Source organism: Camelus ferus, chromosome 8, assembly GCF_009834535.1.
Source record: "Camelus ferus isolate YT-003-E chromosome 8, BCGSAC_Cfer_1.0, whole genome shotgun sequence".
Classification (NCBI taxonomy): Eukaryota; Metazoa; Chordata; class Mammalia; order Artiodactyla; family Camelidae; genus Camelus; species Camelus ferus.
Window position 1 is genome coordinate 28,356,513 of NC_045703.1, and position 20,479 is coordinate 28,376,991.

At 47.5% G+C, this 20,479-nt stretch overlaps 1 protein-coding gene across 4 annotated transcripts in view; it reads right to left on the reverse strand.

The window, feature by feature from the left end:
- The window catches only part of BEND3 (BEN domain containing 3), a 32,286-nt gene extending 12,576 nt beyond the window's left edge, over nt 1-19,710 (reverse strand). Inside the window, exons 1-3 of one of the 4 annotated variants that reach the window (XM_032484626.1) lie at nt 18,829-19,710; nt 4,639-4,686; nt 3,953-4,152 (exon numbers count right to left, since the gene is read on the reverse strand). In XM_032484626.1, the coding sequence (XP_032340517.1) occupies nt 3,953-4,152; nt 4,639-4,675 (237 nt within the window). In that variant the 5' untranslated portion in view covers nt 4,676-4,686; nt 18,829-19,710. Of the gene's footprint in view, nt 1-3,952; nt 4,153-4,638; nt 4,687-16,211; nt 16,833-17,989; nt 18,071-18,828 lie in introns of those variants that run through there. The other 3 variants (XM_032484627.1, XM_032484625.1, XM_032484628.1) reach the window with 3 other exon arrangements.
- Nucleotides 19,711-20,479: the final 769 nt, after the last annotated feature.

Consider the following 20,479-nt stretch of genomic DNA (forward strand, 5'->3'; position numbering starts at 1 on the left):
AACAAACCACAGTGACACTTCAGGATTAAAAACAAATAAACAAAGAACTCTGCGAGAACAAAGCTAACTTCTGCCTGGCACAGGGCTCTTGAATATCACCCCCACTTCCGTGGACAAAAAGATGATTAGCAATAAAAACGCTGGCTACTCACCTCCCACATCTGCTGTATTTGGCTATGAAGCCTTTCCCAGTGGAGGTGCCAAGTAAGCCTTTATACAGCCTTTTGTTAGATTTTTTTTGAGGGAGGTTTTATTTTTCTTCTCAGCACTGACCTAAATGTCACTCATAAACAAGCCGTCAGCCCCGATAGGAGTCTGAATGTGCCGTATCTTTAGCATCAGGGCCACCGCTCAAATCCTCCCTGCTTCCCCCTCATGTCCTTTCCCTGGGGTCAAGGGAGATGTTTGAAAGGGGTTGGAATCTAGGGTGCTGGGCCCTGGAGTGTCCTAGAGGGTGTCAGCTGGCCTCTCTTGGCAATTCCATGTCATTTTCCTCCTGATAAATGTGGAGGGAGACAGCTGACCGACCACAGGGGTGGGATTTGGAGACAGGAGTTGAGGAGCAGTAAACATTCCTGGAGGCTGACCCAGGGCGGCCCTGGGCTGGGCTCCTTCCAAGGGTCATCTCAGTGAGCTATCCAAGAACCCAATGTCAGGAGTGGGGTCAGCTGGCATCACCATGGAGGAACCTGAATCTGGGAGGTCACGTCACAGGCCAAAGGCCTCACAGTGAACTCTCTTTCACTGGAGCCCAGTCTCCGCTCATTCTGGAACTGATCAGTTCTCTGAGCTGGATCAGAGGAGGTGAGGCTCACCTCCAGGGTGGGGAGCAGGGAGCTGTGTGTTCCCAGTCCTCCTGACCTCACACCACAAACGAGGCTGCCCTACTGGCATCCTGGCACTGGATTTTAACATATGCTTTGTTTGAGTTTGCTCTTCTGTCTGGGGGAGATATGAGATATTAATTCTCTCATCACTGGCATACAGATCAAATGAAACAAGAAAAGGAGTGGGGCTAGTTGTCAAGTAGGCAGTCAAGAGCTGTTAACATACCTCTTTCCCCCTCTTCGTGGTTACTGCTCTTTTCGCCTCCCATTCTTCCATCTCACGCTGTGATGACAGTGCTTAAGAGTCATCTACACTTCCTGCTTCTACCACCCCCCCGAGACCCCCACCAACACATATGTAAGGATCAGAGAAAACGCAGGGGGAGGATAAAGGACTATCCACTCTGAATTAGGACTATTACCATTTTGAAAAATCAACAGATGCTGTAATTTCAGAAAACTGATAGCCTGTTCTAAAATCCCCAGGGTTCTGAGGCTACTGATTTACTGACACATCAATTTACACAAACTTTTCAAAGGAAACGCTGCCCTGACTTCACAGGACACCTTTCTACAAGGAGCTTGAGAATTTCAGAAGGTTTACACTTACATATATCCTTTTTACAGAACAGGATGGGGAGCAGGCATACCAACCTCACTTTATCTATGCTAAGGGAGATGAACAAAGCTGGTAACACACCCAAAATAAAATCCAGGCCTTAACACGTCATTTCCACTCCAAAATCTGGTGGGTCAGAACTGCCTGCTGTATTCAGTCCATTGAAAAGTAAACATAGGTGACCAGTTAGAATATGTAAATTAGACAAGTCATATTAGAAATACTCAAATGTATACTGGTTCCCTTTTCTCCAAACATGTCAGAATTCCTGGATGATGCCTGAAGCTCTGGCCAGACAAAGCTGTTGCTTCACCAGATCCAGAAGAGCATCTGCGACCTTCACATCACTCCTGTGATGCTCAGAGAAATCGCTCCACCATGAGCCTCAGTGGTACTCCACCCAATGGAGAACCTTTCCTGATTTGCTTCACACACTGAAGGATTCAACTAAAATACAAATCCTAAGAACCTTGTCCTTCCCCTTCTGCCCCCAGAATATGAAGATACTCCCATCCCTACGATGCCACGACAACAAAAATGTATTGGCTGAAAAGATGAGGAGCGACACGGTTTGTGCAACGAGGCAATGGGGTGACTTCGGGCTGTCCACAAAGGCCACGGACCAGCCTACACGTGGTCAGAATTCCTTCTTGATACAAGAGCTGGTTGTTCCTTGCTGTGGTCAACTGCTTACAGAAATGGCCACCACAGTTCCGCTGTCCTTGTGTGGAAGCCTCTTTGCAGTGTGACTTTGTTACTTCCGCCCTCGGGAGGTGGCATCTATTTTTTCACCCCTTGATCTGGGTTTGGCTACATGACCTGCTTTGACTAGTGGGCTATGAGCAAATGTGATGTGCGCAAAGGCGTGAAAAGTGTTTGCTCCCCAGAGTCTGCCCTCTTCGCTCTGAGGAACTCTTCCAGGCATGTGAACAAGCCTGGACTGGCCTCCTCCTCATAGACACTGAGGAAGTGCAAAAAGGGAAGATGGAGTCACCCCACCAGCCCAGGTGAGCCCGGATACGGGAGTGAGGTCCTCCCTGACCACCCGGCCCCAAGCACATCAGGCCAAACCAGAGCAACCACCAGCTGACTCACAGAACGATGAATAAGTAAAATGGTGCCTGTTATAAGCTGCTAAGTTTGGGGATGGTTTGTCACTCTGCAAAAGTGAACCAATACACTCTACTTTCTGTGCCATTTCTTGAACTCAGGCTTCACTTGCAAACGTGAAGGAGTCTGCAGAATTGATCATAAGCAGAAATGTAATGTGACACATAGAAGAAAATGTTTTCCGGAGTCCCTCTGGAACATAACATGGCGCTCCTCCAGCTTCCCTCCAGCTTCCCAGCACTTTCAGAATAACCTTGAGAAGCCGAACCCACAGAACCACTCACAGAAGGGCACAAGGTTTAGGGATATGCATGTCCCTGTGGCACTATTTGTAACAGCATAAAAGTGGAAAATACCTATATACCAATCATTAGTGTAAAGGATAATAAATGATAGTTTAAAATATAACATTAAAAAAAAAAGGCAAGTGGGTCAAAGTTTTTGAAACAAGCAATTGCACTAACCATTTTGCAACTTCACTGGCCACAGGGGGCATCTCCCCAGGTGGGATTCTGAGTTTTCATATGCAAGCATGACTTACTTTGTTGGAAACTGCCATCCACACTTGAAACTTCCCCAGAGTCACAAGGTGTACAGCTGGTTTAGGCAGCCAGAATCAAGGATGAGAGAGAGAGAGGTTCGGTCAGAGAACTTGGGAAAATGTTCTGTGAGTTTAAGATGTGATCTGCTGCTCTCTGGGAGGCTCTGCTGACCAGGCCTCCCGGGCCAGACACTTCATCTCCCAAACTCCTCTCTCTCCTCAGTCTTAACTGTTCTGTGTGCCTGTCTTGTCTCCTATCCGGACTGCAGGCTGCTAGAGGGACCACCATGTCCAGTTCTATTTTCTCTCTCTCAGAATTTAGCAAAGTTCAATAAAGCCAGCAGGTGATAAAGAAATAAAGTAAATTCATAACATAGGTAGGTTAGTGATAACAGGCATGTTATAAAATAATCTCCTCTTTACAAAAAGATTCACTGAACAGGCTCCCCTAATAGACAGAAAAGGTGGATTTGATTTAGGAAAAGACCTGCTAATCCTGACCTTCTCCAGGAGTCCCTGTAACGTGTGCACCATGTGACATGTGGTAAGCTCTCATTAATAGTCCTTGCTATCAACAAGTGCCTGCCTTCCCTGTGTAGCAAAGCAAAACGAAGACCTTAAAAGCAGCTGCATGGGGAAGACTCCCCTCACCCTAACAATGAATTCAGACACAGACAACAATTCCAGTTAAAGACACCTTCTAGAAAACTTAAGCCAGAGATGGGATAGCTGAAATGCAAGCTTCTCATGCCCAGTGATTTCGTAGCTGCCCGCGTGCCCCCCGAGGAGAGAGATTCTGCGTCTCATCAGAGAGTTAAGAGCCCAAGCAAACTGTAGAAGGGGCTGCGCCCTCACCTCGGGAATCAGCCGCCGCCTCTTCACGCTCAGGACGGAGTCTGGCGGGCCATCGCCACCTGGTTGCTTTCTCTTGCTGGAGTCCTGGAGGGCAGTGAAGACGTCCAGAGGGTGCTTCTCAGAGGATCTGGAATTCACCGAGCAGTCCAGGGCAGCATCTTCGGCCTCTGTCTCCACTTTCACAATGTTATTCTTTAGAACTGCGGCAGAGAAGAAATAGGGCTCAGCGGGGAGACCGCGGGACAGCACCAAGATGCAAGGTCCCCTGAGCGGCAGGTTGTATATGGGCTGCCCTTGGGATACTCTCACTCAGACAACAATGTCTGAGTAACAATCACAATAAAACTGGCCTTCTAACCAAGCAATTTGTCACCACATTAGTGCTATACAATGAAACCATGTTCCAAGAACATTATGTTCAAAACAGGTTTTAAAGTCTTCTCTTGGGGGAACGAGGGGAGTTAGAGGGAGAGAAACAGTACTCTTTTAGATGATGCTTTTAAAAAAGTAATTCTGGAAAGATGCTTAAGATACAACAGGTATATGAGTGGAGGGGGATGGGAACTGGGGTGGGAGGAGAATTTTCTGACATTTTTCATCATGTATCTCTTAATATTTTTAAACCATTTGAATGTATGACCTAATAAAAATATTAAGTTAAAATATTTTAAAAGAGGCTTTTTTACCTTCTTCTACATCTTCACTGAATTCAGTTGCATTCATCTTCTGTTCCACTAAATGAAAAGACAAAGATGAAGTCTTGATTTATTGTTTATTCCTTAATTTTCCCAATCCATGAGAAATTCCCTTACCCTCCCAACCCTGGCAATAGAAGGTTAAGCCAATACTGCTCTGCAACATCAAGGAAAACTGTAATCCTCTTACTCTTGTTTTTGCAGTTGCTCAGAAGCAGCCAGGCCTCCTGTATGCCTGCTAGGAGCGCTTCTCTAAGACTTTATATGGGCAGAACACATCTTAAAGCATCAACTGAGAGCCACTTACAGAACAAGGGGAACATATTTCAGAAAATCAAGTCTTAAAAAAGACCCCATAGTTTGGATGATTTGTTAGTCCCTGAGTTATAAATTCTAGCCACAAAATGAAAAGGCTGACTACAGATAGAGGCTGTGGACCCTGTGGACCCGAGCTGAGGTGTTAGGACTCCAGTAGGTCTGAAAAGACTTGTGCTGTCCATGATGCAGCTACCAGTCACATGTGGCTCCCAAGGACTCAGAACGTGGCCAATCCAAATGGAGATGTACTGTAAGATGCATGCTGGATTTCAAAGACTCAGCATAGCAAAGAGAATGTAAAATATCTCATTAACAACTTTTATACTGATTATGTGTTAAAATGATAATATTTCAGGCTTATTGGGTTAAGTAAAATATTAAAATTAATTTCACCTTTTTAAAATGTGGCTACTAGAAAATATAAAATTACATATGTAGCTTGCATTGTATTTTTATTGGATGGTGCTAGTCTAGCCCTTCATTTAGAAGCAAGGAAGAGAAAGAGGTCCTGTGGATTCTCAAAGCTTCCAACCTCCATAAAATATGGTCCACACCACTCTTGTTACTGATGAGGGAATGAGGCAGGAGGGGATGGGGGTGCCCTGTATGGGCTACAAGGTCTGGTACAGAGCTATCCCTGACTCCCATCAACCCAACTGAAATGAAACCGGCTCCATGATTAAAAGCACCATTACATCTTTGAGATTTCCCAAATTGCATAACAGTGTGTCCATAAATAGACTACAGCATAAAGGAGGCTGTAACATTGGAAAAGACTACACATGACAGCCTTTACTGTTGACAATGATGAGTTGTGGTTCCCACAACTGGTGAAGCTGCCTACAGACACTGAGTGCCCATTCTGGTTAAGGGTCAGAGGAAAGCAGGCTATAGGCAGAGGGATGTCACCTATGATGTTCAGTAAACCATTCATCGAGCAGGCATGGAATAGTGTGTGGTCCCCTGTTTTAGGTGGCTGAATGGGGAAGAGGGCTAGAGTATCTGGGTGATCTATGCACAGGATAACAACTTCAAAACTAATACAGCAACAGGGTGCTGTGATGTGCGGCACTGTCCTCTGTGGTCAGAATAACTTCATGACAGCCACAATTCTTTTCATCCTTGATAACTAATTTTCAAAGGAATGGATAAGGAAATTTAGGATTCATTTGAAACTGAAATGACACAAATTAATTCCTACTTACTAAACTTATCTTCTATCTGAAAAATATAAAATGCAGGTGAGACTGAGGGAAAATTACCAACAAATCAATTTTGAGGGTCCAAGAACCATTTTACCAGAAGTGAATTTTAGCAAAGACAATTTCCATTGTATTCCAAGGAAATAAACTTCGTGTTTGATAACATCACCCGACCTGAGTGTCTCTGCGGAGAATGAGGCACAGGCAGGAAGGTGGGCATCAGTACTCTTTTCAGACAAGGTTGGCCAATGCCGGGCAGAAACTCAGGCCTGATTCCCAGCGCAGTCAGGGACCGTCTGAAGGAAAAGCACTGGAGTCTTCACCCGGGTGAACGCTCAAGCTCCCCACCTGCCCTGGGAGTCCCTGCTGCGTGGGCACACCACCTATCCCCTCAAGTCAAGGGCAGACGTGAGAAGAAGCAAAACAGCTGAGGAGGAATAAGTGCAGGGTTGCTGGAGAGGGAAGTATAGTGTACAAATTACATTCTGGAGAGAAAAGCTGGGAAAGGGAGATGACGGATGGTTTATTTGGGGGGGGGGAGGTCACAATAAGAGAAAAACCACAAAGACTTTGGCTAAATAGAAAGCATTAAAAGGATGAGCAAATCCTAGAAAAACAGAGGAGTCAATGAGAAAATACAGCACAGAACCACAAGCGCTGAGCGAGGATGCCATGGTTCTCCAATATTCCACTACAGGAAGGAGGTCCGCGGAGTGCAGTGCGCAGGCGCGGAGGCGCAGGCAGGTGCCGGGTGGAGCCTCTGCCCAGAATGTGCTCCGAGGGAGGCGTTTGCTTGCTGAACCACCACCATGTGACACTAGAGCAGGCAATTTAGCACCTGAATTCCAGGCTCCCTCTGAACCTTGTGTCAGAAAAATGATGAAGGAAGAGCACACACCTGAGCCACCTGCGGTGGGAGAAAGGCCAGAGGGGCTGAGCAGGCTTAGGGGGTGCAGTGGAAAGAAAGGGTGGCCAGCTTCCCGGGCATTCAGGACGCCCAGAGTGCATCTGCTTTGGAAAACATTTCCGTATTCATTTATAGACCAGTGACAGATGCTAGATTAGCACAGAAGTAACTCAGAACATAGTGTGGCGGGCCACTTCTCTCCTAGCCAGCAAAGAAGCCACACTTTTTGGGAAGCTGGGGAATTTCTCATTTGCAAGGCCTGGAAAACCAAGTGCATCTGGCTCGAGTGGTGGAGAGAGAGGCAAGCAGTCCTCATTAACACCTGCAGCCTGTGAACCTGGGGCTAGGCGCTGGCTGGACACTTAGTGTATGCCTCCATGTCACCCTGAGCTATTTCAATCCCACTTTTACGGGTAAAAAACAAGGGGGTGCACCTTAAATAGGTACAATTTGTATTTGTCAATTATACCTCAAATGACAAGTCAGAAAAATTATATTTTCTATTCAGGTAAAATATCTGAATATTGGAAGTGGGAGGAAGGGGACAGGGGGCAGCTATTTGCCCCAGCATCACACAGCTATTAGATGGCAGAACTAGGATTCAAACCAAGTCTGTATGTATCTCAGGTCAGCCACCAGGAGAGGGAATTACAGAATCCTCATTCTTCTGTTAAGGCTCCTCTGATGAACGCAGGGGCCAGTTTCCAGCCTTGGGTCTCTCTGTCCAACAGCAGCCGAACTCTTCTTTTCTTTTCTTTTCTTTTCTTTTCTTTTCTTTTCTTTTCTTTCTCTCTTTCCTTCCTTCTTTCTCTTTCTTTCCTTTCTTTCTTAACATTTTTTATTGAGTTATAATCATTTTACAATGTTGTGTCAAATTCCAGTGTAGAGCACAATTTTTCAGTTATACATGAACATATATACATATTCATTGTCACATTTTTTCTCTGTGAGCTACCATAAGATCTTGTATATATTTCCCTGTGCTATACAGTATAATCTTGTTTATCTATTCTGCATTTTGAAATCCCAGTCTGTCCTGAACTCTCCTTTCATCTCCTTGTCACTACCAGGAAAACTAGTCTGCTCCATGCTTATACAGACTCCCTCACAATACATTCCTCCCTCTTTTAAGCAGAAAGGGAATCGATCAAAGAACATTAAGTGACTAACAGGCTCTCCAGAACCTAAAAACCAATCATGAGAACTACAGAAATTCAATGAATCTACTGAAATCTCCACTGCCCCCAGGCTTTGGACCACTGAACTGGGGGAGATGACACATATAGCCCTAATACTGGCAACTAGATATAAACTTTATTACTATCTACAAAGACAGATATGCTAGTCCTCACATAATTGATCAACACTCTGCATATTTGCTTCCTCAACTAGCACGTTTATTTCTGCTGCTCAATTCCAAAATTATAAAGTGTAGATGTTCCAAATTCAGGGAGCCTAGGTTACATGCCTGCATTCCAGCTGAAGAGAATGCTGAGGGAGTGAGTTCTACCTTTTGCTTTGGGAAGGGAAGACCAAAAATGTGAAAAGCTCCTTTGAATAGAGAAAAAAAAATCGGAAGTTTGCAAAAGAGGGATGGGATGTGTGGATCACTTCCCGGCATCCCGAGCTAATGCAGAGACAGCACATCAACATGGTCCCAGCAGGGTAGAAAGAGGAGGGGTATCGCACATTGCTACCTCTATTTCCTGGCCATCTGCCCAGATGACGGTCACAAGGCTGCTCATCCTGGGCGGACACTGAACACCCGGATACCAAGCATGCCGCAGAAATTCCTTTTGCTTACACAACTACAGGTGACGTAGGAGCTATCATTGGCTGCCAGGATTACAATCTCCTTTGCCTGCAGGACTTTGTAGAATTTCTCTTTTTAACATTCTCTCCTCAAAATCCTCTTATTCCTCTCACTGCGAATCTAAAATTGTGAGACAGTCTAACTATGCATCCATGTGTCCCTGAAAATCAGCTTTCCCCCACGGGGTGCCTGTTTCTCATCCTTGAGAAACCCCTGACCACGCCCAAGGGAAGATTTAAACAAATGAAGGGCATGTGTGTCAAGGAGACCCGTGAAGCTTGCAGCTGCCTCTAGGTAAAAAAAGCACAGGTCCTAAGACATGGATGACCTATGGGAGGGTAACTCTCAAACAGGACCAGTCTCCAGCGGTTAATCCAATAAGTGAAAATGCTTGTTTGTTTGTCTGTTTGGACCAAATAGCCTAGGAAGCCTCAGGCAAAGTGACTGCCATTGGTAAAGAAAGGTTTTCAATGTTGCAAAGCTCCTAGGAGTGTGTATAATTTTACTGTAATACCTACTAGTCTCTAACTTTCTTCATAGGACAAGAAGGACAATGTTCAATTTTCCATGCAAAGCACATGGTTTGGGGGGAAACCAGGTCACCAGAAAGCCTTCAGTTTACCAACAGCACAAAAGGAAGGGCAATCCCAAATGTTTAAAGAACAAGAAGATGCTTTATAGACACTCAAATATCAACTTACAATTTGACACGACACTGTAAAATGATTATAAATCAATAAAAAATGTTAAAAAAATATCAACTTACAAAGGATAAGTCGCTTATATTAGCTACATACGTGCAATAACTGGCAGGGCTCCCTCTGGGCCTCATGCTGAAAACCCGCTGAATCTGCCTCCCGAGTATCAGCAAAGAACCAGAAGAAAGTGTGAAGCAAGACAAGGGGCATGCAGAGGAGAGAGAACCATTCACTGGTTCTTGGACCAGTTCTAAGAGATGCCACAAGAAATGGAAAAGCTGAAAAGATTGACAAATTATAGGTCAACTTAGAGTTCATTTTAAGAAGGAAAAATGCTCAAAGTCTTTCCCCCCCTTTTCTTTCGACTAGATGAAAGAAAAGGTATACATGCATCTGAAACAAAATTCAAACGGTTATAAAAGGATATTCGGTTAAAAAGCCCACAGTCCTCCAGTCACTGGTTTACTCTCTTGGAGGCAATTATGTCATATTTCTTATTTTTTTAAACTTAAGTATAGTCAGTTTACAACGTTGTGTCCATTTCTTGGATGTGAGTTTTCCTGTGAGCCCTTCCAGAGATACTCTATCAGAGGTTCTCAAAGTGTGATGGGTACTGTGCAGTGTGGCAGCCGGGCTCAGACAGCCCTGCATGGATTGTGTGTCTCTACCCAACTCCACAATTGTGTGTCTCTACCCAACTCCACAACTAGTTGTCCATGACTAGATTTTTTTTTTAAATAATAAGAAAGTTTATTTTACACTATAGCTTGAAATGGGCCATGGTGGGAATTTACACTATGGAAATCAACACTTTTACAAACAGGGTGGGGTTTTTTGTTTTTTTTTTCCTTTTTTCTTTTTGGGGAGCCAGTTTACCACTATATACAAGACTGTTTCAGGGGGTCCATGAGCTCAAAACTATTTTCATGGCATAATGACACTGAGATGTTGCCCCCTTCCTTTCATAGGTGTGCAGGAGAGTTTTCCAGAGGCTACCTGATGCATTATTTTGCAAAAAGACTGAATACAAAGGCAGATATGAAAACTCATCTGTCATCTATTAAGTCAGATATTAAAGAGACCTGCAAAAATGTAAACAGTACCACTCCTTTCACTAATTCTTTTTGGAAAAAGTTATTATTCATAAAAAAAAAGGTTATTGACATTAACTTGTTATAGTTTTATTTTGGTTATTTTTAAATGAATGAATAAATATTTAAACACTTTTCTGTTTCAGTTTCTAACACAATAAATATTGACAGATATAAACAATTTGAGGTCCTCAATATTTTTTATGGGTATCAAGGGATCCTGAGACTAAAAGGTTTGAGATCCTTGTTGCCTTTCTTCTTTCGCTTAATGTATCATGGAAGTTTCTGTATCACTTCTTTTTTTAGAGTTCCCCCAGAAGTGGACTCTGAGATGAGGATTTGGAGTGAGTCGTTTCTTTGGGAGGAGACAGAGAAGGGCTGAAAACCAGCAAGGATGGGGGCATGCTAACGGGCTTCCAGTGGGGAGTCCCTGGCTAAGGCCAGCACTGAGGGAGGTAATAGAGGTATCCAAGGGGGCATGGCGGGGACAGAGGGACACCCTGGCTCACCTAGGCAATCCGGGAAGGCGGAAACCCTGCTGTGCCATTCCCTTCCTGCTCCTTGCACACCCCCCATGGAAACAGCCGACCCTGAGGAAGATGCTATACACTAGATAAATGGCTCCATGGTAAACGTACTCAACAATCCTACGAGGTGGAAAAACTCTTCATAGTCTCATTTTACAAGTGAGGAAACTGGCTTAGAGAAATGAGGAACATGCTCGGGATCATACTGTTGGGAGTGGCCCCCAGGCCCCCTGTCCTGTGCTTTTGTGGCTACAGTCCCCACTGAGTGATGGGGAGCTGCTGGTGCTGATGGATGGATCCACTGAACGTACAGCTTATTTACAGAGATCAAAGCCAACAAAGGGTAGACATGGGAGGCCCTGGAGGGTGAAGACGGAACTCTGGGAACTTCTGTTGGAGGGGAGGGTGGGTAAACACCAGAAGATAACAGTAACAGGAAGGAAAGAGCAGTCAGAATGTCAAGGTTAGAAGATACTACATTAAGGTTTCTATAACAACCATTACTCACATCTAATAAACACAGCCTGCAGCTGTGCAGAAGACCACCAGTGCTTACAATTTCATGACCTGGAGACAAATAACTGTAACCTCTGACATATACCTAACAAGACTTCTTTCCTTGTTTCCCCAAGACCTTCCTCGGGGAGGAAACAACATTAAAGCAAATTGTAGGGGGGAAATTTGCTTTGGAAATAACTTTGTCAATGTTTAAATGGGCATATCTTGATCTTCCTCATAACTGTGAGCTTATAAAGACCTACAACCAAATCTTTCAGTCACTTACAGAGCCTCACACACTTGAAAATTATGATGAGAAATGGGTAAAGGCCAGAAGGCCAAAGAACCTGGGCCAGGGAGTTTTTTACTTCAAGTGGATCTTAAGCTGAGCACGGGCAGGAACTCTTGGGTCCAGCTGAGGGTGGAAACCCTGGTTCAGAGTAAGCCCTCTGTACCATCAACTGTTATTAACTACTGATAAATTCCACAAAAAGCTGCAGAAAAAATGGAAGTTGACAACAAACTCAGTGTGACCTGGTCTGAGATCACCTTTGATCACTATTGTTATTTCCATTATACAAAGTTAGGATATCAACTTCTACACATTTTCCCAACACATGACTTCAAAACCTCTATTGAAAAGAGCTGAGCATTAAATTATGTGTAAAGGTTCAAAATCAGTTGTTCATCACACGGTTACCTAGTCAATAATAACATATGTCAAAGTTCACTGGGGAAATCTCAACTACAAAATCAAAAAATGCCATAAAGCAGACGAAAGGAAATATGCCCAAATGTTAATTACCTCCAATTAGGATGATTATGGATGATTCTTTTTTTTTTTATATTTTTCTCTGCTTTCCAAATACCCTATAGTGAGCATGCAATTCTTTGAAAAAAATTTTAATGAAAAGATAAGAAGTATAGCCATCTTCACTGCCTAGCCAAGTCATATTCTGTCTACAAACAGCAACAAGCTAAGAATGTAAAATTCAAATCATTTAACTTGTAAGCATTAAATACTGATGCTCTAAGAAACAATATAACAACTGACAAACTAGTGTGGATCTCTCTTTCCTAACTGTCCTTTAATTATCACCTCTGAAGGGGTAAAAAGTTCCTCAGTATGGAGAGAGGGGGAGATCAGAAAAAAGTCTCAGCTACAAGCCCAGGTGTGAACAGGAAGGTGGAAAGATCAGCTTTGAACACTAAGGAAATGTCATTTCCTGGTGGGTACATTGTAGGTTCTATCAATGCGCTGCCTGATACTTGGAGTGTTTTTTAAAATAAGCCATATTTCGTGGGAGGGAAAAGAAAAATCCAGACCAAGGCTTCTGGATCAGGGATCCAAGCGGAGCACTGAGGCCTGGTCACTGAGAGCCTGCGGCCGGCTCAGGAGACAAAAGGGCTAGAGAGCAGGTGAGCATTTCTCCAGGCTGGACTTGCTGTGTTCCTGCATTCTGGAAGATGGATGCACAGCCCTTTCGTTGGGGCCCTCTCGTGTCTGAGCACCCTGGGAGACATTCTGACCAGCACCTGGAGCCCTCCATCCCTGATTCCTCAAAACTGGACCAAACTGGGCAAATCAGGGGCCTGCCCCAGGGGCCCTGGCTCCAGGGTGAAGCAGCATGGGGCAGTGGGGAGAGGGGAGGGGAGATCTGGGGAGCTGAGGAGTAGCTGGGTTACAGAAAAAGGAAGGAGTGTGCTGAGGTCACCAGCTCAAAGTGCGTAAGAAGGAGTCACAAGCATCTGACTGGGGAAACTGTCCTTGCTAAGAGCTGGATGCAAGACCACAGTAAGGTGAGCAGGGGGCACCCGGCGTGGCGATTTCTTGGTAAAGCCCTCTACCCGCACAGGATCACTGGTCTCTGCCTTAAGTACCCAACAGGTTGCCAAAGGAAAATGTCCTCTAGTGCCACCCACAGCGGGCTGGGAGAGACCCGGGGCACCTGTCGAGTTCTTTAAGAGATTTGCGCTCCTGACAGCAGCCAGCCCAGGGCTCCCGCGAGAACAGCGCGGGGGCTAATCAGAGGCGCTGGAGGCTTGCGGCTGCCCAGAGTCACGCAGGACAAGCAGCAGGCCCAGAAATGGGAAGTACTTGGGCTTCCTGAAACCTCGCCGTTCAAATCCCAGCCAGCTGACTCAGGATTCTGCCCCACTACATCGGAAACATCCACGGGACCTGGGACTCACCCCAGGCTGAGGTTCGGTTCATAGACCTGGCCGGGCAGCCCTGACCTCAGGCCACTCTGGGCATGTTCCCCCGACCTCCACTCCTGTGTCGAGGCAAACTTGCACCACCTGAGCAAATTCTTGAGAACGTGAGCCCCAGGAGGGGAATGTGATCAGAACCTGAGACCCTGGGGATGGTGGCCATGCAGCAATGCCATATACAAAAGGTAAAGCAGGGAGGACAGGCCCAGATCATTTAAAAAGTGTTATTAATAAAACAAACAAGGATTTAAACAGTTTAACGAGGACCTAACAAAAGCCTACTTCATCCTGCCAATCCACATGATCTGACTTCATGAAACCTCCCCACTGCAGGTCATACTGATTTTTAAAGATTAAACATAGAAAGGGAGGACAGCCATTAACATTCACGTAGCGCTGGCTCCAAGGTCTGAGTGTCCACACGTTCACCTGTGCAATCCTCACTTACTCTGCAGAAAGAGGACCAGAGGGACCAGTAAGCTGTACCTCCCTTGGAGGGGGGCTGCTGCAGAGCAAGGCGAGGAGAAAGAGGTGGGGTGGACTCGGAAGTGATGGCTTCATTCCAGCCCTCCAAGAAGAGCTGGGACTGAAGGGGACACTAATAACCATCCCTGCTTTGCTTTCTCCCTTCCCTGCTGAGTACCCATTTGTAGGCTGGGCTCTGATGCAGGAGCAAGTCAATGAGCCAGACAGGCCCTCAGACCACCAAGGTAGGGACCAAAGCAGCCGACGAGGAAGAAAGTGGAATTCCCTACTAAACTTCAGAGGCAGATAGAATCCGGGTTCTAGCTATGTTTAGCTTCTAACCCTGGGCAAGTGGCTTAACCACCCAAGCCTTGGCGCTTTTTTCTTACAAGGCAGCTGCACACACTACCTTACCTCCTAGAGACTCTGTGAAACTACAAAGGAGAAAGTAAGTGCCTGGCTTACAGTACTCAGGAAATGTTACCTACTATAAAGCTTCTTAAAAAAAAAAGATGTTTAAAGTGCATCTTAATAGTGAATGCTTTTAAAAACTGTAAAATTAAATAAGATGGTTTAAAACTTTTTAAAAGGTTTAGTAATGTTTCTTTCAAATGAAAGAAACAAACATTAAACTGGAAGGGGTGAAATCAAAATGCTCTCCCTAAGGACAGGAAGAATGTTCCCATGCCATCTACTCTTGCAGGGCTCAGTCTGCGTCTGCAGGAGTGGCTGGGAGCCTCGGGGTTCTCAGAACCCAGCCCTCTTGGCAAGGGCATCCTACCCATGGGACTTAAAGGACATGTTTGCAATTTGTTTTTATTTTTAGACACATCTGCAAATGCAGTTTGAAAAATACCAGTACTCACAAAACCAGGGCAATTTTCCCCCGAGTTTTTCTAAAGCTGTAATTGTCGCTGCCTTCCTTATTCAGTCAGAGCACCACCTCATCTTTCAGCACGCAGCGGCGGACAACCGCGCAGCCGTGCCTGCCTGCGATGTGGCGTTTCACCCTTCAGACACTGCATTTTCTGAATGTGACTATATGTGACATGTTCTCAGCTAAAGGCTTCTACTTACTTATTAAGCCCTCCCTGACCTTGAGAAGGGCTACCTCCTTGGACATCAATGGTAGGAGGAGCCAGACTCTACTTTAACTTTAACCTTGGTATCTAAGAGAAGCTGGGGTCAAGGAGGAAAGGAGGGCCAGCGTATCCCAGAAGCCACTCATGTGACCAACTGGACAATGGTGACTAATTTTCCTGCGAAGTATAAGCAGAGTTTCCTCTGTACTTCCCACTTTTTCAAGTGTTTTTCTTGTGACCACATGAGCTAATCAGAGTTGGAGCACAGTCGGGTGTTAGCTTCCTGCCACCCCTCAAACTCCTCCTTTAACTTACTAGCGCCACACTCAAACCAACAGCCCCTTCCAAATAGGAAAAGAGTAGTAAGTGATTTATTCAATTAAATAATCAATGCAACTGTGTTGTATTTGCTGGCCAGTGATAACTGAAAATCACTGATTTTCAAGATGAGAAGAGAGGTGGCCATTAGTAGAGAACAAAACACCAAAAGGGCTGACTTTAAATACAGTCAGCCTTCCGTATCTGTGGGTTCTGACTCCCAGAATACAGAGGACCCACTGAAAGGGCCTTTGAGCAACTGCAAATTTTGGTATCTGAAGGGGGTCCTGGACCCAATTCTCCAAGAATATTGAGGGACAGCTGTACGCGTTTCAAGGTGAATTAAAAATGGAAGAAGGTGAGCTGCTGAGAAAAACTCAGCTCTAAAACAATAGTTTGTATAAAGTCCGATCATCCAGTGACTTACATACCACGCATTAACACCGCTCCAAGCGCAACAGCACTTCTCCTGTTTGACACACTGAAGGCCTGATGCCAGCGTGGAGAGCCCTTAGCTTGGCATGTGCGAGTCATGTGTGGCAGCTAGTTCCAGAAAATACAAGAGCCTGGGCTGAAATAAGAATGTTGCAAGAGATACTGGAACATGGTAAGGGGGGAGAAGAGCAGGAAATAAACAGCAAGAGAAAGGTGATTTTGTGTGCTCACTAAGCACATAAAATATCTGTCTGGGGGCATGGTTTTGTGTGTGAGACTTTAGATTTTATGTTTTAAGATTACCATAGAGTAAAATTTACTCTCTAGATAACATGTGTACATCCCTGTAGCCACCATCAAGAGGATACAGAAAAGCTTTCACCCCAAAAATTAATTCTACAAATAATTCCTCCAAACTTACTTTAGCCAATAATGGGCAGTGAATAATAGGGAAGTAACCATAATATGTCATCAAAACTAAGTGCCAGGAGGGAAAACAAAAAACAAAAAACACTACACCCCAACCTCCCATACACTTACACCAAATTATTTTTGCTGGTTGGCTGGCAACCTTCATGTGTTCCTACACTTTAAGATTTGAGGTACTTAAGACACATCCCCCAATTATTCACCAGGGTGAACCTCACTGCTTCAGGGACTTTCTAGACAGCTCTAACAAGTGCCAGGTGGGACATTCCTGTAGGAGATTAAATTTTCACCTAATCGAAACTCTGTCAGGTTATTTCAATTTTTTTCTGTCTAATTATTAGAACTTCTGCTCTTCTTTTGCTCATTTAAGGGATGCGTAGAACCCAGAAGTGACCAAAAGGAAGAGGGTAAAGAAAATGTGTTCATGTCGTCCCTTTAACAGATTATTGGGATGCTGACCATCCTGTCTACTAGGTCCTAAGTAGTCTCTCTTCTCACTATTACGAGTGCTTTGGGCATGGTGCAGGAAGGGAAGGCATAAAGTTTTTCTGCTAAATTACCTCATCAAGGAGATGGCCTCTCTGGTAAGTGATGTTCAGTGAAGGCGTTTTTGATGTGACATTTTAAAGGTTCTAGATTTCTGTGAATTTTTCAAGGGCCATACACACAGCAGCTAGCCCCCTAGTAGGAAAGGATACACTGTTCTGGAATCCAAGACGCTCTCCATTTATTTAGCAAAAATTTATTGAGCACGTACTAAGTTATCAGATAGTGGGTTAGTGGCTGGGGATGGAAAACTGTGATTCAACACCTTGCGCAAATCTCAGTACTAGGAGTGAGGGAAGCCGACAGGGTGCTGTATGGTGACATGAAAATGGAAACCAGGGATGGATGGTTTAAAAAAAACACCCCGAGAAAAACTGGGGGGCTGGGTTGGGAGCACGGATAACAGAACAATCTCCTCGGTCTCCCTCTCGATTCTATCCCGAGCCAGCCCCAGCCCAGAGAGCTCACTTCCTTGCCTCAGTTTCCCAAAGCGCAGCTAGCAGGTACTCTTCGCGTTGCCCTGGGGCACGGGAAGCATTCTCAAAAGTTACATTAAGAAGACGAAGTTGAACGTCTCCGACTCTTAAGTGCTTAGCCCTGTTCCGCACACCCTTGTGTGGTTGGCATTTGCATTGCATTGCGTGTAAGATTCTTGGCCTGGCGACAGGCCACCTGAGCTCAAACTTTTACCTTTGCAAAAACACCTTGGAAAAAAAAAATGTGTCGACACGCAAGGCCCTCACGGGCGCTGCAGCACAACTCACCGACCCGGCGAGACCAAGTCTGCGTGGGAACTCACGTTTACAAGAAAGGGGGGGCGATCACGAGGGGCGGTGGGCGCCCCAGCTTCGGCTCCGCGGCCGGCCGGGAAGGCCTCGCGCCAGCCGGGCGCACGCCCAAGGCGCCGGGCCCGCCTCCAGCTCCCGGGCAGCGCGAACCGCGAACTGCGCCGTGGACAGCCGGGAAGGGAGCGCTGCGCCCCCTAGCGGCGGGGCCCGTCCCAGTCCGCTCCCGGCCGCCGCCGCCGCCGCCGGCCTGCCTTGCTCCATTTGCTGACTCCGGAGGCAGCGTCCCTCCGAGTGGCGGCTTCTCGGGCCTCCCGCTCCCCGCTCGGGCATCTCCCTCCAGTCCCCGCCCCCTGCTGCTGCTCTGACACCCCCTTCTGCACGCCGAGCCGTCCCCCGCCGCAGCCCGGCCGAGGGCGAGCCCACCGCCGGCTTCGCAGAGCCTTCCGGCGGCCCCGGCCGCTCCATCGCGGCGCCCGGCAAGGGTGTGGGGCCCGCGCACGGCGCGAGTGGGGCGGCGGCGCGGACGGTTCCACTGTGCGTTTCCCCCCGCCCCCGCGCAGCGCGCGTGCTCCCCGGAACGCCATGGAGCCGCCGCGTTCCGAGCGGGCACAAAGGGGCGCGCGGCACAATGGGCGCGGTGAGCCCGTGGGCGCCGGGCGCCCGGTCGCGGCTCGGCCCGGCGCGGGGGTGGGCGCTCCTCCCGGCGGGCGCGCTCAGGGCAGCCCCCCTGCGCGTCCCCTCCCTTGCTCCCGCCCCCACCCCGGCATGGATGTTGCAGCCACCCTCCCGTCCGTCTGCTCCGGAGCCGCCGCCGCCACCGCGCGGCCGGCTTGATCCGCCCCGCACTTACCTGGGACACGAGTTCTGTACTTTGCAGAGCGGGCCCGCGCCGAGTTGGGGCGCCACGTGGGGGGTGAAGGGAGCGCGGGTCCGGGGAGTGGGGGCCGCGCGCGGAGGGCCAGGCCGGGGCGGCCCGGGGAGTTGCTGGGGGCAGCGGGCGGGTGCCGTGTATTTTCCCCTCTCTTTGTGTGTGTCCGTGCGCTGCGCTCTCGCGTGACGTGACGGGACTCCGTGTGTCATTTCCGCACAAGGACACAGGAGCCCCCGCTGCAGTGGAACCACAACCCCTCCGCCCCCACCCCTGGCCCGCCCCTCCCCCTCAGCGGGGCACACGCGGGACCGGCGGCGGCGCTCGGGCGTGAACGGCCGCGGCGGGGAGCTGGGGCGCGCACTCCGGGGACCGGGGCGGCCCGGCGCGCTCATCCGGTGCCGCGCCGCTCCACGTGGGCCCGCGCCCGCTGCCCCAGGCGGGGGGCGGCGGCCGTGCACCCACGGTGCGGCGGGCCAGCGCTGGTTAACAATGTCCCCTGCCCACCCTCGGTTCTCCCGCTGCGAGTCATTTCTCTAAAACGTGGTTTCTCAGACCCAAGGAGTTTGACCTGAAAAGCCTCTTTTTCTACTTTTTTTTTTTTTCCTCCGCGACTGTGCGGGGCGCCTCCTCCCCTGGCGCCCGCGCCTCTCACGCAGTTTTGGTTTCTCGGCTGTGGCCCAGGCCCCCCGGGAGAGTATTCCCGCGCCGCGGTCGGCACAAAGACACCGGGGCGCGGGGACCCGAGTGGCCCCTGCAGCCCCGCGGAGCCGGCATGGAGTCTGGCGGGCCGCGGGAGAGCGACCCTAGCGCTGGGAAACACTGATTCTGGCCACTCCCCCAGCAGGGTGGCCGCCCTCTGTTGTGAGCCTAAGAGCTAAAAATCTGCCTTCTACTTGTAACCCGAAGTTTTGAGGTTTGAGGCTGCAGAGCCAGAGAGATTTAGAAGTGCGCGCGCTTACAGACCCACATGCAACAGACAAACCCACGGGATATCTGCGCCGAGCTCTTAAAATAGAAAAACACGAGTCACCAACTCAATAAAGGCTGACTCTTTTTACTTTTAACTCCCGGACTGGAGATTCCAGGTTGATAAATACGAAACCTACCCCTCGGGTATTTTCTCAAGTCTCAGTCACTTGAATGGGTGTGACATGTGAGGGTCAGGGAAGCCCAAACCAACAGTTAAGCCATGTTTGTATTTTAGGCAAACAATGAGAATGTAAATTTTTTTTTAAAAGTCCTTTAATTTGCCGGTCAAAAAAAGTATAAAAAGAAAAATGCAAATGATCCCATCTGCTGCTCACAGCTGACTGGCTGCAAGGGAGGACCATGTGGCCCAGCCCTGCGCGGTCAGTGAATAGGTAGAATAGATTTTAAAAGGAGGCATATGCTGGCTCCTTGCTGCCCAGGAGCGGGGAGGTTTTGAATTAATGTATAGTTTTGGATTACCGTATCCTCTTCCAGAACACTCTAACTGGGAATTTAGCAATTATGCAAGTTCTTCCCCTTTGGGTTTGAAAATCTAGAGGCTAGAGGTTATCTAAGACCTTTGAGGAACTACGTGGAACATTCTCGAACTGTATTTGGATAGCCGATTTTGAGAAGTCAGTTTTAACTGCTATGCAAAATT